At 46.9% G+C, this 17,543-nt stretch overlaps 1 protein-coding gene across 4 annotated transcripts in view; it reads right to left on the reverse strand.

Moving 5' to 3' along the window:
- The window catches only part of GTF2IRD1 (GTF2I repeat domain containing 1), a 101,893-nt gene that overhangs the window by 43,327 nt on the left and 41,023 nt on the right, over positions 1 to 17,543 (reverse strand). For all 4 annotated transcript variants that reach the window (XM_060268566.1, XM_060268568.1, XM_060268567.1 and 1 more), the window contains exons 2-6: positions 10,024 to 10,152; positions 6,190 to 6,331; positions 2,609 to 2,755; positions 2,163 to 2,346; positions 74 to 384 (exon numbers count right to left, since the gene is read on the reverse strand). In XM_060268566.1, coding sequence (XP_060124549.1) covers positions 74 to 384; positions 2,163 to 2,346; positions 2,609 to 2,755; positions 6,190 to 6,331; positions 10,024 to 10,146 — 907 coding nt within the window. In that variant the 5' untranslated portion in view covers positions 10,147 to 10,152. The remainder of the gene's footprint in view (positions 1 to 73; positions 385 to 2,162; positions 2,347 to 2,608; positions 2,756 to 6,189; positions 6,332 to 10,023; positions 10,153 to 17,543) is intronic.

Here is a 17,543-nt window from a genome sequence, read left to right on the forward strand (position 1 = left end):
CCAAGGCATTTGAGGGCCTCTCCGTAGGCTTTTAACCAGCCACGCCTCGGACAGCAAACATGAAGGCCATTACCACAGCAGTCACCGAACTCCTGTGGCGAGGGCACCTTCGCTTCGCCTGACAGCCGGGGCCTCAGCATCTCGCCGGCCGTGCTCATCCCGTGCCGTCCGGCAGGACCCTCCTGCTTTATCTCCATGGCGATCTGCGCGGGGAGCGACACCCCATACAGGAAGCTGTTCGTAGTGACCGCAGGAAGAGCTTCCGGGTTGGCCGGCTTAGCGTGCACGTGGTTCAGCCCTGGCTCTCGGTTCCCCTTTGGCATTTGGATGGGGCCGCCCGCCTCGACAGGAGGGTTGGGGTCCCAGCCGGAGTCCTCAGGAGGTCTGAGAAAAGGAGAGGAAACTGTAGCTAAATGACATGGGGGGGGGACTCCAAAGAGGGTCGTAGAACTGGGGTCGGAGGCAGTGCTGAAGGAGCGTCTCCACCTCCATCGTTCTGCCCGGACACTGAGGTCCAGTGCCGAGGGCCTTCTGGAGGTTCCCTTTACTGCGCGAAGCCAAGTTACAGGGAACCAGGCAGAGGGCCTTCTCGGTAGTGGCACCCGCCCTGTGGAACGCCCTCCCACTAGATGTCAAAGAGAACAACAACTACCAGACTTTTAGGAGACATCTGAAGGCAGCCCTGTTTAGGGAAGCTTTTTAATGTTTAATAGATTATTGTATTTTAATGTTTCATTGGAAGCCGCCCAGAGTGGCTGGGGAAACCCAGCCAGATGGGCGGGGTATAAATATATTATTATTATTATTATTATTATTATTATTATTATTATTATTATTATTATTATTGCCAGTTGCTGGGGAGAAAGAAATGGAGAGGGCAGTTGCCTCCCTGTCCCGCTGCTTCCCTGAATTCTGAACAGGATTATTCTCCTCGTGTCCTATGCTTTCTGTGAGATGTGGGGAGGAGAGGCTTCTTGGAAAACCCCATCCCTCCTCCAGCAGCCTGCTATTCTTAGTCGCCCACATTCAACTCCACTGACCACCTGCAGCGTTAGAAATCAGCCAGGCACAAGGTGTGTTTTGCGACTGGCGCGGGTCCGATTGTGACCACGCAGAGGCTAGGTTAGTGGTGGACATCTCCATCTAGCTAGCCCCTCCAGCTTTTTCGAGCAGGTAAGCAGAAGAGCTTATTTACTGTGGTTATCTCCCACCTTTTTCTCCAAAGCGTATACATGGTTCATTCCCCTCCTCGGTTAATCCCTACAACAACCCTGTGAGGGACGTTCAGAGGCTGACTGGCCCAAGATCACCCAGTGAGCTTCATGAGTGAGTGGAGATTTGAACCTTGATTTCCCAGGTCCCAGTCCAACACTCTAACCACTACACCACACTGGCTTCCTAGAGTACAGTCATACCTTGGATCTGAAACGCCTTGGCTCCCAAACAAATTTGCTCCCGAACAATCGAAACCCGGAAGTGAGTGTTCCTGTTTTCGAATGCTTTGCGGAAGCCAAATGTCCAGCGTAGCTTCCGATTGGCTGCAGGATGCTCCTGCAGCCAATCGGAAGCCGCGCCTTGGTTTCCGAACAGTTTCAGGAGTCGAACAGACTCCCAGAACGCAATCTGCTTGAGAACCAAGGTACAACTGTGCTTCTGCTCTATAAATTAAGTAGGTCAATAAATAAATATGGGGATATAAGTAGGTAAATAAAAAATGTCACATCGAGAAAGATCTGAAATATTGAAGCTTGCATTTGTTTTATTCTGCATTGTTTTATTGGGTGTTTTAATGTGTTGTAAACCACTTTGAGATTTAATTCTCTTTAAAGTATAAAGCGGTATAGAAATGAAATAAATAATAATAACTGCCATTGCAAAAACAAAAAAGGCACCTAGATAATCCGTGATACCAGCCATAACCTAGGTTTAAGGTGGCCTTTGGGGATTAGCTTATATTTCTAAGTTTCTAACACTGACTACCTGCATGCAATTCCTGCTCACTTATGCCTACCAGGCTAGCGCTTAAATGCAAGGTTGCAACAAACCACAGTTTAGTGTGGCGTCCAAAGGCAGCCATGGGAGGACAGCCTGTTTTATCCTCATGCAGATCGACTCTCGAGGCCTGAAAGTATTAGCTGAGCACACGGGAGGACACCCCTTACCTTTTGAGCCTGAAGCACATGCTGTGGCTGTGCTCCAAGATGGCCATCAGAGATTTTGCATCGTACTCGGCGGGCCTCCTGAAGGTGAGCCCGTCGGGCAGCCCAGCAACCATCAGAGAGCCAGGCTCTTTCAAGAACTTCTCGTAGGGGAGTTGCACCACACTGCTCTTCCCTAAGGCCTCGCCTGGGGCAAAAAGGAAGAATCACAAACACAGATCAAAAACAGAGTTCAGATTTTAGCCGGGCCACGAGGTGATCCTGGGCCCCATCTCTTTGCCACACCGTTACCAAGAAATGCAAACACTGTTTGGTTGGAGAATTGGGAAATATGGGAAAGTTTTGGCGTTACGGCTCCTATTAGAGAAGACAACATGACCTAGACACCCAGCTGCAGAAGGCAGCAGAGACTGAGCCCAAACCGAACTGGATCCCAAGCTCTTCCTTACTGTAAAGCACGTCAAAGACTTCTTCCACCATCTTCCTGAGAAGGTAAACATCCGATCCCTGATCCGGGGAGATCCGGGGAATGGTCCGGCCAAAGTCCTTGGGCTTCTTCTGGCCATCCAGATCCTGCTCTTTCCTCTGTTGGACTCCTGCCAACAGGAAGAGGGAGAGGCGGAAATTCAGAAGGCGGGCGCTAGGACCCAGCACCGCATCTCAGACCAAATGCAGTCCCCATCTAAGGCCCTGCCCCTTCTTCCTAAGCCCCACCCCTCAAGGACTCTGCTCCATAACCCTAACCTGGAGACATCAGGGATTGAACTGTTGGCATCAAAGGCAGATCCTCTGCCACTGAGCCACAGTCTATCAAGGAGCTGTCTATCAAGGAGCTGTCAAGCTTTGCCCAGGTCAACCACAGGGCAGGGAAGCACAGGAGGCGGGGAATGCAATTAGCTTTTTATTAACAGAAAATGACAACACAGTAGAGTCCTTCAGTTCATCTGAGATGTTGCTGAAACTGACCACTAGCCCCACCCTTTCCCCAACCTCTCTCTCTGAATCCTTCAAGTTGTCTTCTTCTGTGTCCTCCCGGGGGGGGCTTTTGGGCTGGGGGCTCCCACCACTCTTCCTCATCCAGTGAGCCCCTGACACAGTCCTTCCCCTAATCCAGATTGCGGCAGCTAGACTGGTGACTGGGAGTGGCCGCCGGGACCACATAACACCGGTCCTGAGAGATCTACAATGGCTCCCAGTACGTTTCCGAGCACAATTCAAAGTGTTGGTGCTGACCCTTAAAGCCCTAAATGGCCTCAGTCCAGTATACCTGAAGGAGCATCTCCACCCCCATCATTCAGCCCGGACATTGAGATCCAGCACCGAGGGCCTTCTGGCGGTTCCCTCATTGCGAGAAGTGAGGTTACAGGGAACCAGGCAGAGGGCCTTCTCGGTAGTGGCACCCGCCCTATGGAACGCCCTCCCAGCAGATGTCAAGGCAATAAGCAACTATTTTACTTTTAGAAGACAACTGAAGGTGGCCCTGTTTAGGGAGGGTTTTAATGTTTGATGCTGTACTGTTTTTAATATTCGTTTGGAAGCCGCCCAGAGTGGCTGGGGAAACCCAGCCAGATGGGCGGGGTATAAATAATAAATTATTATTATAATTATTATAAGGATGGGGCAGAGAAATAAGGACGAAAAGCAAAAGGCAAGATCAGGCAGATTTTTAAAGGAAAGGTTTTTTAAGAATTTTATTTCTTAAACGCATGGATAAGAAGTCTTGCTAGAATCAAACTGCCCCTCAAAATCCAGCCTCTTTGCTCCACTTCTGGCCTGCCTAAAACACATACCAGGAGCGAAGCGAAAGGCCACAATCTTTGCTAATGCTGAAAGCTCAGAAACGGATTAGACTCTGGGCGAAATTCGCAGCTGGTGCAGACTCGGCACATAATCCAAGCCAGCATTGACCTTGACAGCCTAGCAAGGCTAATATTTGCCGGAGAATGAACTGTTCTTGAGCAGTCCCACTGAGGGGATTAAGCATAAACTCTCTGCCAGCATTGAGCACGCAGGCCCCCGCCTGGTTTTCCTAGCACATCAGAAACCTCGGGATTATAACTAAGCAAACATGTGTGTTTTTGTTTACAAGGCTTTAAGGCACTTTGTCCCGCAGAAAAAGCCCAACTCGGAAGCGCTTGCCTACCTGACCGCTCTCTGAGCACCCTGCAAATCAAACCCAAGCAGAGCTCAGTCAGAAAAGCGTGAGGCTCTTAATCTCAGGGTTGTGGGTTTGAGCCCCACTTTGGGCAAAAGATTCCTGCAATGCAGGGGGTTGGACTAGATGACCCTCGGGGTCCCTTCTAACTCTTACAATGCCAGGATTCTGTAATCACAACTGAGTGGAGGCTCGGTCATACACAGCGGAGGCTGGCGCATTCGGGCAAATCATAGCATTGCCCCACGAGGGGGGCTGGAAGCACACACACACACACAATATTATATTAAATTAAAATTCACAAAAATCTCAAAGCCACCATCTTTCTTCTCTTTCATTCTTGTAACTTATAACTAGCCTTTATTGGCATAAGTTAAAACAGTAAAATCATAAACTCAAACAAAGTCATTCAAATACATTGATAATCCAAACACATGCAATATATAAAAGACTAGATAACCACCATTGAATAAACCAGCCAACTTTAGATTTAGCTTTAAAGATCTCGGGTAAGTACCCTGAAACAATCTTGGTAGTTTCGGGAGTATTGTCCCTCAACAAATATTGGATTACAGGCCCTTTGCAAATCGATATTTTTCGCTGTAAGGGAGACAACTAGGAGATCTCTGCGATGGTTGTCAAGAATAGGGCAATCCAAAATTATGTAATGTATTGTATCTTGACAAAGGTCCGTATAGTTAAAGCTTTGGTTTTCCCAGTAGTGATGTATGGAAGTGAGAGCTGGACCATAAAGAAGGCTGATTGCTGAAGAATTGATGTTTTTGAATTCTGGTGCTGGAGGAGACTCTTGAGAGTCCCATGGACTGCAAGAAGATCAAACCTATCCATTCTGAAGGAAATCAGCCCTGAGTGCTCACTGGAAGGACAGATCCTGAAGCTGAGGCTCCAATACTTTGGCCACCTCATGAGAAGAGAAGACTCCCTGGGAAAGACCTTGATGTTGGGAAAGATTGAGGGCACTAGGAGAAGGGGACGTCAGAGGACAAGATGGTTGGACAGTGTTCTCGAAGCTACGAACATGAGTTTGACCAAACTGCGGGAGGCAGTGGAAGACAGGAGTGCCTGGTGTGCTCTGGTCCATGGGGTCACGAAGAGTTGGACACGACTAAACGACTAGACAACAACAATTGTATCTTGTGTTTTCTTATTACAGGAACAGAATCTGTTCTGGAAGGGGATTTTCTGAAACCTTCCAAACAGTACAGACAAGGGGGTGGGATGCATTTAGATGAGCTAGCATGAAAGCTCTTTCATTCTCCAGGATATTCCCAGCCCTATCAGGAGATGCTAAGAATTGAACCTCCATGAAAAGCTGATGCTCTAACACTGAACGACAGCTGAAACACACTCAGTTTCCACTAACAGGCTTCTTGGGGGGAGTCCGGTCAGCCACTGTGAGAATAGGGTGCCAGACTAGATGGACCAGTGGCCTGACCAGTGGCCTTTATATGTTTATATGATGTAGTAGGAACAAACGTGTCCTGAAAGCTTCACATCTGCCTGCCCCTCTTCTACAAGATTGGCGCAGGCCCAAGACCACTGGTGGAGGAAGGGGTGTGTGGGCCGCCCTGGGTGCCATCCCAGGTGGGGACATCGCCGCCGCCCCCACTCGCCTCGCCCCTTGGGCATTCACCATGCGGGGGGCTAGCATCGCCCCCCATGATGCTCACTGCACGGGCAGCAGGAGGGTGTTGGAGCAGGTAGCTCCGCTTCTGCCCAAGACTGAACAATGCGGCTCTGCAACCATCCTATCCAGTTCTACCCAAGGTTTCAAAACCCAGCATAAGGTATATGCAGGCAGCAGGATCTGATCTCGCCCCATTCTTGCCAGACGCAGGACAACCCAATACCTACTGCAGAACTTCTTGAAATCTGCTTGGACCTCCTTCCTCGTGTTCATGAAGATCCTCCCTTTTTCTGTCCCGACGACAAAGGTGTTTTCATCGTGGACCGCGATGCAGGCAACCTCAGCGTTGAGTTTAGAAAGTGCTGAACACTGCGAAAGAAAGAGAGGAGAGAACCCGGGTCGTTTGAATTTAAGCATTATGTAGTCTACATGTTTCTGTCTCGTCGTTCTGACACAAGGGGAGCTCCAAGGCGGCTTAGCATTGTGAGTGTAATAAAACAGCATGTGGAAATATCTTAAGAGATTGCCATACCAGTACCAGGAAATCTCCTTCTGGACTGCTGCAAAAGCATTCTACACAGGAGATTTACTGGTTGCAGGTATGACCTAACACCAATTCTGGCCTGAGTGCAGCTGCCAATTAGTTTCTGGAAGTAGAGGTTGGTGCAGAATGCTACAGCACGATTGCTGATGTGAGTGAGGTACTGTCAGCATATAACTGAGAGACCCACACTGCAGAGAGACCCATACTGGTTGCCAATTTCCTAACAAGTCAAGTTCAAAGTGTTACTATCCATATACATACAAACATGTAAACTGGGCATGTGGGTTACTATCCACTTTTCTCAGAAACCGCTTCACCGATTCCGTTCAAATTTGAACACAACGTCCAAAGCGAATGTCCGAAGGCTCTTATAAGGTTTTCAAAGACAGATGCCACACTTCCGCCAGGTGAAACCCCCCCAAAACCCGTTCCAGAATGCACCACTCAGCCAAAAGTGCATGCTGGGAAAAGAAACAGGTTGCAAAGCAGCGCCTTCTAGTGGCAGCTACACTGGTACTGCACCTATAAAACCTTTCCTCTCAACAGCACCTCAGCTGCCGTTTACATACTAGGCCGAAGTCTTTACAGACTAGGCCGAATGGGGGTACTGACTCGCCTGGGTGGGGGTTGGGGGGGGAGGGGATAGGTCAGGACACAGTGGGACCAGTCACAGGGATGACCCAGGGGTGGGTGGAAGAGGGGGCATGATACGTCATGGGACGGGCCAGGTTGGGGGAAATCACAGGGGAAACCCGGGGGTGGGGGGAGGAGGGGGCGAGATACGTCAGGGTGGTGGCAGTCACAGGGATTAGCCATGGCAACGCGTGGCAGGGCCAGCTAGTTAGTATAGAAAATGCTGAGCAACTTGGAACCAGTTTGTCTGCAAGATCACTTTACCCAATACAGGCCCACTCGACTGCTTTGATCCGCAGAACCAGCACTGTTACAAATGCCCCATAATACTCATTCTGCATTTGCAAGAACCCAATATTTTAGTGTGGCACCACCTACCCTACGGAACTCCCTGCCTCTTGATGTGCCTTCACTGTACTCTTTTGGGTGCCCACTAAAAACATTTTCGCCTAGGCAAGCCTGTCCAGATATGTAGACTGTTGATGGACCCATTGATGCACTCTTCAATCTGCTTTTAGTCTATTTCTGGCTTTAATTTTTTTGAATGTTTTCAACTGTTGTTAATTGTTTCCACCAATAATTTTATCGTTTTATCTTATTTTTAAACCACTTTGTTTGTTTTTTGTTTTTTTACAATCAAATGGTGAATAAATTGTAAGCGCGCACACTCATCATTTTTCATGTGCATTACAAACCACAACAGAAGAGGTCTCTGCCCCTGTGACTTACAAACCAACGAATCCATCACAGAATTCCCACACAGCTACAGTTTCAGGGGGTGAGAACAGTGTATGGGGAATCCATTTCAGTCGAATCGGTTTCAAGCATGTGTAGTCTGAATGTGTCCCCCTGAATGGGGCTTTTATTTAAAGAGCTTCTCTTTTTATTTACAGCATTTTGAAAACATGTGTGAGCAAATACACACACACACACACACACACACACAAACTGTTGCCTGTCTGATCTATTTTGTAGTTAGAATAAGATCACTTTTGATGCAGAGATGTAGCCAGGCACATACATCTTGTATAAGGGAAAAAAATAAACTTATGTAAGATTCATCGTGGGATTCATTTATTTTAAGCCATCAAAAAGCAGAGAGGGGGAGAAGACTCTTACTTCTTCCTTTTTTGCAGGAATTCATGCAAATTATTTTCTTTGTCACAGAGATAAAAGCCACCACTGTCTTGTTGTGGAAAACCCCACACAGGAGTTTGCAAAACACAAGGGACGATCAAGCAGCAGATTCCAGCATAAAGGTCAATAGAAACCTCAATATGTGTTCTTAAAGATTCTGACTTCAAAACCCTTCTGGCTGTGGATGCGAGGAAGCGATTTTCACTTCAGAGCCCAAATCATCCCTAAAGCTGTTTGTCCATAATATCAGCATAAGGCAACAGGAGTGCCGTGTCCACTCTCTGACATGTTCCCAAGCACAGCTCATAGTCTTCTTTCCGGTCCCAAGGAAACATTCCAGGACTGATCCTTCCCCCTCAGTCACATCACAGCAGCTCAGCAAATAGTGGGCAAGAGGAAATGGGCATATTTTTTTAAAAAGAATTTTTTTAAAAAAATATTCATGAAAAAGAAGAAAAGAAAAATATACAATTTCACAACTCTTAAACTATCTTATACATAAGTATATGTTAACCAAACTTAAAAATGAAAATATACAGAAAATGTGAAATAATCATAAGGTCACATCTGTGTGACTTCCCTCCACCTCAACTCGACTTACTTGAAACTCGGGAAATTAGAATATCGTCGAAAAGTGCATTTATTTCAGTAACGCAACTTAAAAGGTGAAACCAATATATGAGATAGATGCATGACATGCAAAGCAAGATATGTCAAGCCTTTATTTGTTGTAGTTGTAAATATTTGTCATTCAGCGGGTCAATTATAAATGGAATGTAATTAATGAAATGTAATAGCAATGTTTATTTTTGTTTATTTTTGTATTATTGTAACTATGTGTTTTATTACTATGGAATTTCCAAAAGAAAGCATCTGTAAAAATTAAAATAAAAATAAAAAATAATAAGTTGCATTACTGAAATAAATGCACTTCTCGACGATATTCTAATTTTCCGAGTTTCACCTGTATTAGAATCTTATTATCATTGTGCAACGAAATGGGCATTTTTGTGTGTGTCATAAAAACTTAAGATGAGCCTGTTGGGCCAGGACAATGGCCCATCTAGTCCAGCAACCTCTTCTCACTGCGGCCAACCTGCGGGAAACCCGAAAGCAAGATTTGAACACAAAAGCCCTCTCCCCGCCTGCGGTTTCCAGCAACTGGTATTCAGAAGCATTGCTGCCTCTGTCCATGGAAGCAAAGCAATAAGCCCCTGGCTGCCTTCTCCTCCTCCAAAAATTTGTTTGACACCAACTTGAATGCTTTAAAAAAGAACAATCACCAGTCTAACTATAGGCTAGTTTGAAGAAGTTGGGTTTTTTTATCTGCCCTGCGTGTTACAACATGTCGCTGAGTTCTAGCATCTTGTCACTCTGTGGCAGGCACCCCCAAACTCGGCCCTCCAGATGTTTTGGGACTACAATTCCCATCATCCACTGGTCCTATTAGCTAGGGATGATGGGAGTTGTAGTCCCAAAACGTTTGGGGAGGACTGCTTGTGGGAGTCAGTGACCATTGCAAAAGCAGCAGAGCAGCGATGCCACAGGAAGCAAGATACCAGCGGGGACTTCCGTAAGTCTTGTCTCGAGCACACACACACCTTCCCACCGCATTAAAGTTTGCAAATCATGCGTGGTTTGGCCCTCACCTAGATCTCTGCTAGCCCCTTCACAAAGAATCCACATTTTAATGTTTTATAACGTCGTACAGTTTGGGTGCAGAGAAGAGGCAGAGGAAGAAGCTTACCATAGAATCTAAGGCAGATACTAAGCTGGTGATGACTTCATCTTTTTGAGAGAAGACTAAGTGCCACTGGTCAGACCTGGAGTGGTTTGGAGGGCCCTCGGAGAGCTTTCCCAGCAGTGCCATAGCCACCTGGAAATCAACAAGAACGAGATCTCCGTTATTGTTATTTATTTAAATTTATATGGCCGCCCCTCGATAAAATTTGTAAATTACACCATCCCATATTTTAAAAATCCAGCAATTACAGCATTTGAAGAAGAAAAACAAGATAAAACTCTTCTTCCAATGGAAACGGAATAAAGACGCATGGCAATTCAGCTCAAAACTATGGTACACAAGAGCATCAGTTTTCTTTGAAAGGCACAAGCCTAGAACTTGTTTCAAAACACAAGCTTGTTCAAATAAAATTTGTCTTTGTGTGGTACTGAAAGGATCATAAGGAATGTTCCAGGTATAGCATCTAGATCAAGGGAAGTAATAGTACCACTGTATTCCGCTCTGGTCAGACCTCACCTGGAGTACTGTGTCCAGTTCTGGGCACCACAGTTCAAGAAGGATACTGACAAGCTGGAACGTGTCCAGAGGAGGGCAACCAAAATGGTCAAAGGCCTGGAAACGATGCCTTATGAGGAACAGCTTAGCGAGCTGGGTATGTTTAGGCTGGAGAAGAGAAGGTTAAGGGGTGATATGATAGCCGCGTTCAAAGAGAAGCGGAGACGGAGCAATGGATTCAAACTACAAGAAAGAAGATTCCATCTAAACATTAGGAAGAACTTCCTGACAGTAAGAGCTGTTCGACAGTGGAATTTGCTGCCAAGAAGTGTGGTGGAGTCTCCTCCTCTGGAGGTCTTTAAGCGGAGGCTTGATGGCCATATGTCAAGAATGCTTTGATGGTGTTTCCTGCTTGGCAGGGGGTTGGACTGGATGGCCCTCGTGGTCTCTTCCAACTCTAAGATTCTATGATTCTAAGTGAGCCTCTCTGGGGCAGCTATTCCATAACAATGGAGACACCGGCAATAAGACCCTCTCGGTCACTTGGTGGGAGCACTCAGAGCAGGGCATCTAAATATGGCCTTGAGGTCATCTAAGACACAATTGTTTAGCTCCTAAGCTGTTTAAGGCTCTATAGGTGAAAACCAGAATTTTACACTGAGCCCGGAAACCGACTGGGAGCCGGTTACAAGCGCTGCAGTTATAGGACTGAAAGTCCCCGCTAAGGGTCTTGCGGCTGTGTTTTGAACCAAACTGCAGTTTCCAGGTTGTTTTTTAAACACAGTCCCATGTAAAACATTCCCCGGTTGTAGAAAGCCCTGCCGAGAAGCTTCCTAAAGACGTGGGTGTAGAAGAGATGGCACCTTCTCACGTTTGATGGGGAACCCTCCTGTTCACAGAATGCACCTACGTAAGGGCTGCCAGGTCAGGAGGAGCGTTAGAAATTCCCCCATGTGCCAGGTGCATTTTGCAACTGATACTGGTCCAACTGCAACCCTGTGGAGATCTCTGGATGCCACGTTGGTGACGAGCATCTCCATCGAGCTGGCCCCTCCAGCATTTTTCAGCAGGCAAGCAGGAGAGTTTATTTATTGCCTTCATCTCCCACCTTTTTCTCCAAGGAGTACATGGTTCACCCCACCTCCTCGGTTAATCCCTACAACGACCCTGTGAGGGAGGTTCAGAGGCTGACTGGCCCAAGAACACCCAGTGAGCTTCAGGACTGAGTGGGGATTTGAACCCTGCTCTCCCAGGTCCTGGTCTGACACTCTAACCACTATACCACATGGCTTCCTAGAGTGCTTCTGCTATGGGGCAGCTCTATAAATTAAGCAGGTAACTAAATAAATACAGACATACCTTGGAAGTCAAACGGAATCCGTTCTGGAAGTCCATTCGACTTCCAAAACGTTCGACTTCCAAGGTGCGGCTTCCGATTGGCTGCAGGAGCCAATCGGAAGCCACGCCAGACGTTCGGCGTCCGAAAACCAGAACAATCACTTCTGGTTTTCAATCGTTCAGGAGTCGAAACGTTTGATTCTACAGGCGTTCGGTTTCTGAGGTTCCACTGTATGGGGAAAGCAAAATGTCACTTAGAGAAGGATCTGAAAAATTTTCCTTGAAGCTTGAATTTGTTTTATTCTGGGTTGTTTTATTGGATGTTTTAATGTGCTTTAAACCACATGGAGATTCCCCCCCTTTGAAATATAAACCAGTGTATTATTTGTTTATTATATATATATATATATATATATATATATATATATATATATATATATATAATATTAATTTCATTGTAAAAAAAATGGTGCCTAGGCATTCCGTTGTGGCGACTGTCACCTAGGTTTAAGGTGGCGTTTGGCGATTAGCTTATATAGCTGAGTTTCTAACATTGGTCAGGAGCATCCCTGATCCTGCAATTTCAGGGCTCAAACCTGTAACTTAGTGATGGCCCCGCTGATGTCACGGGGGTTGGCTCTGGTAATTCTTCCTTTGTACTCCCTCCCACCACTTATTCCTGGAGATGGAGGTTAATTGGGAGCAAGGCTGGAGGGAGCGGAGGGAGCCAGGATCGCCACCCTCATCCACCTGGAGAGTCTATGCAATCATTTGCAGTTGCTTGCAAGCTGTGCGCTTAGTTTTTATGATAAAAAATAAACACATTTAACGCCACTCTTGCTCACCTGGTGATTCCTGCCCTCCTCCTCCTCCTGCCACCTGGAGAGGGCCAGGCCAACCTGGAAACTTGGGGGTCTGGCAACCCTTACCCTACACATTTGGATTTTGACAACTGTTTGACAACGCTTGGATCCTATTATTCCTCACCCATCACTGTCTTCCTGCAACTGTTTCACGTCCCAAACACCTGCCTCCTGCTGTAAACGATTTTTGCACAGTAACATTGAGTGGTGGGGGTTTTCTTTTTAAAAAAACCCGAAACCCTGCCTCACTTCTCCAGCTTCTTTCTGCAAACAGGATTCTGTAGTTTCCTTGGCCTGGCTCTCAGGGAGCCAGTGAGAAAAGAAGAAGACTGTGTCTCAGTTACACCGCTGCAGTCTGTGGGTGGAGGGCTGCTATGACAAAAAGCAGAAGGATGGGGCGGGGAAGGGGGGGGGAGGAATGACTAGAATAGAATTGGGGTGGATGGGTCAGTCTATTTCCGGACCGTATCAGTTTTCTGTGTGTTCATTCATAAGTCCATTCCATCTGTTTCCCCATCCACTTGTGATTTCTTTTTCTAAAAAAGACTGTACCTTACCTTAAAAATACGTATTTCTGAACACAATTTTATCATTAAGAAATATTTTGGGCGTGCCAAAAACTGAATCTCAAAATTCAGAGACCTCAGGAGAGCTGCTTCCCAATCTAAATTTTTTTTGTATACCACTACTCGTATAGCTTTGTTTATTTTAAAAAAAACACCCAAAACAAAATCAGAGCGGTTTTCAGCAACCATACATACAACCAAAAACCATGCAAAAATTCAAATTTAAAAATCAGTGCAAATCAGGTTGGTTTTGCTTTACAAAATCTTCTGAGCATCCCTGGGCGAAGATGGAGGACTCCACAAATGATATTGACATGATGTCACAGTCGAAAACCTTTTCATCCCCCTGCCTCCCACCTCCTTGGGCTACTAAGCTCCATCAACAGCTGTGAAATTTATTTGTTTATTTGTTATGCTTATACCCCAGGCGCAGTTCTGCCCCCATCCCCATTTTATCCCCTCAACAACCCTGTGAGGTAGGCTAGGGTCAGAGAATGTGACTTGTCCAAGGTCGCCCAGTGAGCTTCATGGCTGAGCGGGGATTTGAACCCTGGTCCCCCGAGGTCCTAGCCTGACACTCTGACCACTGAACCACACTGGCTCTCGTTTTGCAACAACTCTGTCCCCCCACCATGGATGCGTGTTCCCCGTCACAGCGCTACAATTCCCAGAATGGTCTAACAACCAACCTCTCTTTACTGAGGGACCTCTAGGAATTGTAGCTCTGTGAGGGAAACAGGGGTCTCCTAAGGACTCTAGTCACCCATACAAACTACAGCTCCCAGAATGCTTTGGGGGGAAGCCATGAGGGCTTAAAGTGGTATCGTATCCGAATGTGGTCCTGGTGGGAGCAAACTCCACTGCCAAAAGGGAGTGGCAATGAAGATGGCCATCATTCACAGTTGCGGGGGTGGGCAGGCGATCAGAGACAGAAAACCTCTAATGGAGGAGAGGAGGAGGAATTGCTGAGTCTGGGAGCGCCTGTCTGGAGAATAAGAATGAAGCCAGCTCGGTTTAACTCAATTTGCTAAGCAGACAAAAAGATTCCTCCAGGCTCTGTGGGGGTCTGGGATCAAACTCCTCCTCCCCACCGTGCAAGGATGGATGCAAAACATGACTGGCAGAGGAAAGAAATGAGGAAGGAGATGGGGGGGGGCGTTTTAAATGGGTTGGCCAATGCCTTTAAAAAAAATATCATAATTAAATATTTTCTTCTAATGAGCAATTGCTAAGAGCAAGCTTGGATGCAGATATTGACTCTGAGCAAAACTGCCGCACTCACAAGGAACATACGAAGTCCCATCTAGACATAGAATCCAGACCCTCAAAGTGTCCCTATTTTCCAAGGACAGTCCCAGATTTACAGAAGCCATCCTGGTGTCTGATTTAAACCTTGAATTTCCCACTTTTGCTTAGGACATCCCTATTATCATCAGATAAATGTTGAAGGGTATGGAGTAATGCGACCCCCCAAGCCAAGGAGATAAGTAACTATGCAACCTTTAAAAGACACCTGAAGGCAGCCCTGCATAGGAACTTTTAAAATGTTTAATGTTTCATTATGTTTTTATGTATGTTGGAAGCTGTCCAGAGTGGCTGGGACAACCCAGGCAGGGGAATAAATAAGAAAATTATTATTATTAATATGGAATAGTCTAACAGGGTTGCCATATTTTTAAAGAGCAAAAAAGAGGGCACATATGCCAACTTCTGCTTTTAACTATGGATCACTATCACGACTCTACCCATGAAAGAATGTACCTGTCCTGGAAAAAGAGGACCTATGGCAACCTTAGAATTGGACATCCCTATTTTCATCAGATAAATGTTGGAGGGTATGAGAATCGTAGAGGTGGAACAAGAAAGAGCTAAGTTTATCATAGGAAAAAGGCGAAAGATTTATACGATCTGAAGAGAAACCAACGGAGAGGTAAAAGATTTGGATTATTATAAAAGACGCAGGAGGAAATGATTAGCAATAGGACCCACAACGGGGAGGAGGGAAGTCCGAGAGATTTCTTGGAATCTTGTTTTTTATGTTGTATGTTGAATATGTGACTGTAAAATTGTAGTTACAGGTAGGTAGCCGTGTTGGTCTGACGCAGTCAAAACAAAATTAAAAAAAATCTTTCCAGTAGCACCTTAGAGACCAACTAAGTTTGTCATAGGTACGAGCTTTCGTGTGCCTATGACAAACTTAGTTGGTCTCTAAGGTGCTACCGTGTTTCTCATATTATAAGACACGTCTTATATTTATTTTTTTCCTCAAAAAACACACTATGGCTTATTTTCAAGGGATGTCTTATTTTTTTCCTCCTCCTCCTGCCGCGGCCGGCATTGCTGCTGCGCCTATCACTATGTCTTATTTTCGGGGTATGGCTTATATTCCTTGAATGCTTAAAAATCCTGCTATGGCTTATTTTATGGGTATGTCTTAAAATATGAGAAACAGGGTACTGGAAGGATTTTTTTTATTTTGTAAAATTTTAATCTGAAAAAACCAAATGAATAAATTTATATATACATGCTTGCTTTCCCATCTTTGCAAGAGAGAGAGAGAGAGAGAGACTCAGCAGCCTGGCTCAGCATAAGGAAGATTCCTTAGTGAAGGCTGCAGCTCAGCAGTAGAGAACATAAGTCAACCCTGCTGGATCAGGCCAGGGGCTCATCGAGTCCAGCATCCTGTTCTCACAGAGGCCAACCAGACGCACCTATGGGAAAGCAGGATTTGACAGCAACAACGTTCTCCCCTCCTGCGGTTTCCAGCAACTGACATTCGCCTCGAGCTCCTTAGAGGAAAAGGTGGGGTACAGATGCAATAAATCTATAATAAGATAAGGCAGAGCGGGGGAGAGAAAATGCACTGTTCACCCTATTTAGGCTGAGTTTCAGCAAAAGATGAGGACTAGCAATTTATGCTGAAGGAGGAAGGCTTGCTTCTGAGGCCATCAGAGTTAGTAGCCACTGAGCAGGAAAAGGAATGCAGGTTCAGCCTTTGGCAGGACTCCTGCCTGAAAACCTGGAAATTTGCTCTCTAGATGGAGCTGGGAACCACTTTTCTCTGCCTGAGACCCTGCAGATTTGCTGCAAGTCAATGCAAACAGCACTGGGCAGGCCAGGACAATGGTCTTGACTCTGGAGAAGACTGTGCAAGGTGCCATCATGAAGCAAATGGATTTTTGCCGATTCGGTGAGCAAAATCCTTCACCACTGTCCTGTTCTGGTGGCCCCTTCTTTCACAGCCAAAGGCTACAGGAGTGATTCTGGAATGCAGAGAAAGCAACGTGACCTGGTTTTTGACAGTTGCAGACAGATATCCGGGGAAGCCAGCGGAAGAGCGAGAGAAGAGGAAGCATATGGAAGTGGAAGGAGGAGGGGGCGGGTTGAGGGTGCGTTCGGGACATGGGGAGCACAACAAGAGGAGTATTTGCCTTCCTTGGGAGAAAGTTCGGCTTTATTCTGCAATGTCTCCAAGTGCTTTACCAGGTCTTTATTAACTTTTGAGAACGGCAAGTCTCTAGTCCTTATGATGGAGAACCTGGGCTCCAAAAGGATGCGGGGCAATGCCTGATGAATTCAGAAGCAGTGGAGAGAAAGGGGTTGATCAGCTCCAAAAGACTGGGAAAAAATTTTAAAAACTGGGCTTTGCCTGTTGCCTGACCTCAGCGGCGGAGAAAGCCGATCAGGCTACTGGGGCGGTGCATGTGCCCTGTGCCCAGGGGCAGGGACAGCCGGGGCAGGATGCTCTGTGGGGCCACCGAGGAGTCCACCTGCCTCCTCCCACTCAGCTGAGGAGGAGGCAGCAGGCGGACCCTTTGAGCAGCGCGGAGCCTGCGGGCGCCTAAGCGACCACATCACTCCCAGGAGAGACATGTGGCTCGGGCGCGCTGCAGGCCCTGTGGTGAGTGCCGCCCGGCATTTTGTCACCCCCCACAGTGGTGACACCCGGGGCGGCCCGCCCCCACCGCACCCCCTTCCTCTGCCCCTGCCTGACCCTTTTCTGAGCATCCTGCTTGCTTAGACTCTGACCGGCCCTGGATGCTGCTTTGGTTGCTGCCCACATTGGCATTGGTGCATACCTGCCAAGTCTCCCGCTGAAAAATGCAGGATCAGCAGCGGCGCGGCACTGGACGTTGCGTAGAAGCAACTTCTGGGGCCGCTCTGACCATGTGTGGGCACCGGAAATAGGGCAGAGTGGCACCAGAAGTCACTTCTACACATGCCCAGTGACCATCTTGGTGGTGGCCGCATGGCGGTGGCC

The sequence above is a fragment of the Zootoca vivipara genome, chromosome 15 (assembly GCF_963506605.1).
Source record: "Zootoca vivipara chromosome 15, rZooViv1.1, whole genome shotgun sequence".
Classification (NCBI taxonomy): Eukaryota; Metazoa; Chordata; class Lepidosauria; order Squamata; family Lacertidae; genus Zootoca; species Zootoca vivipara.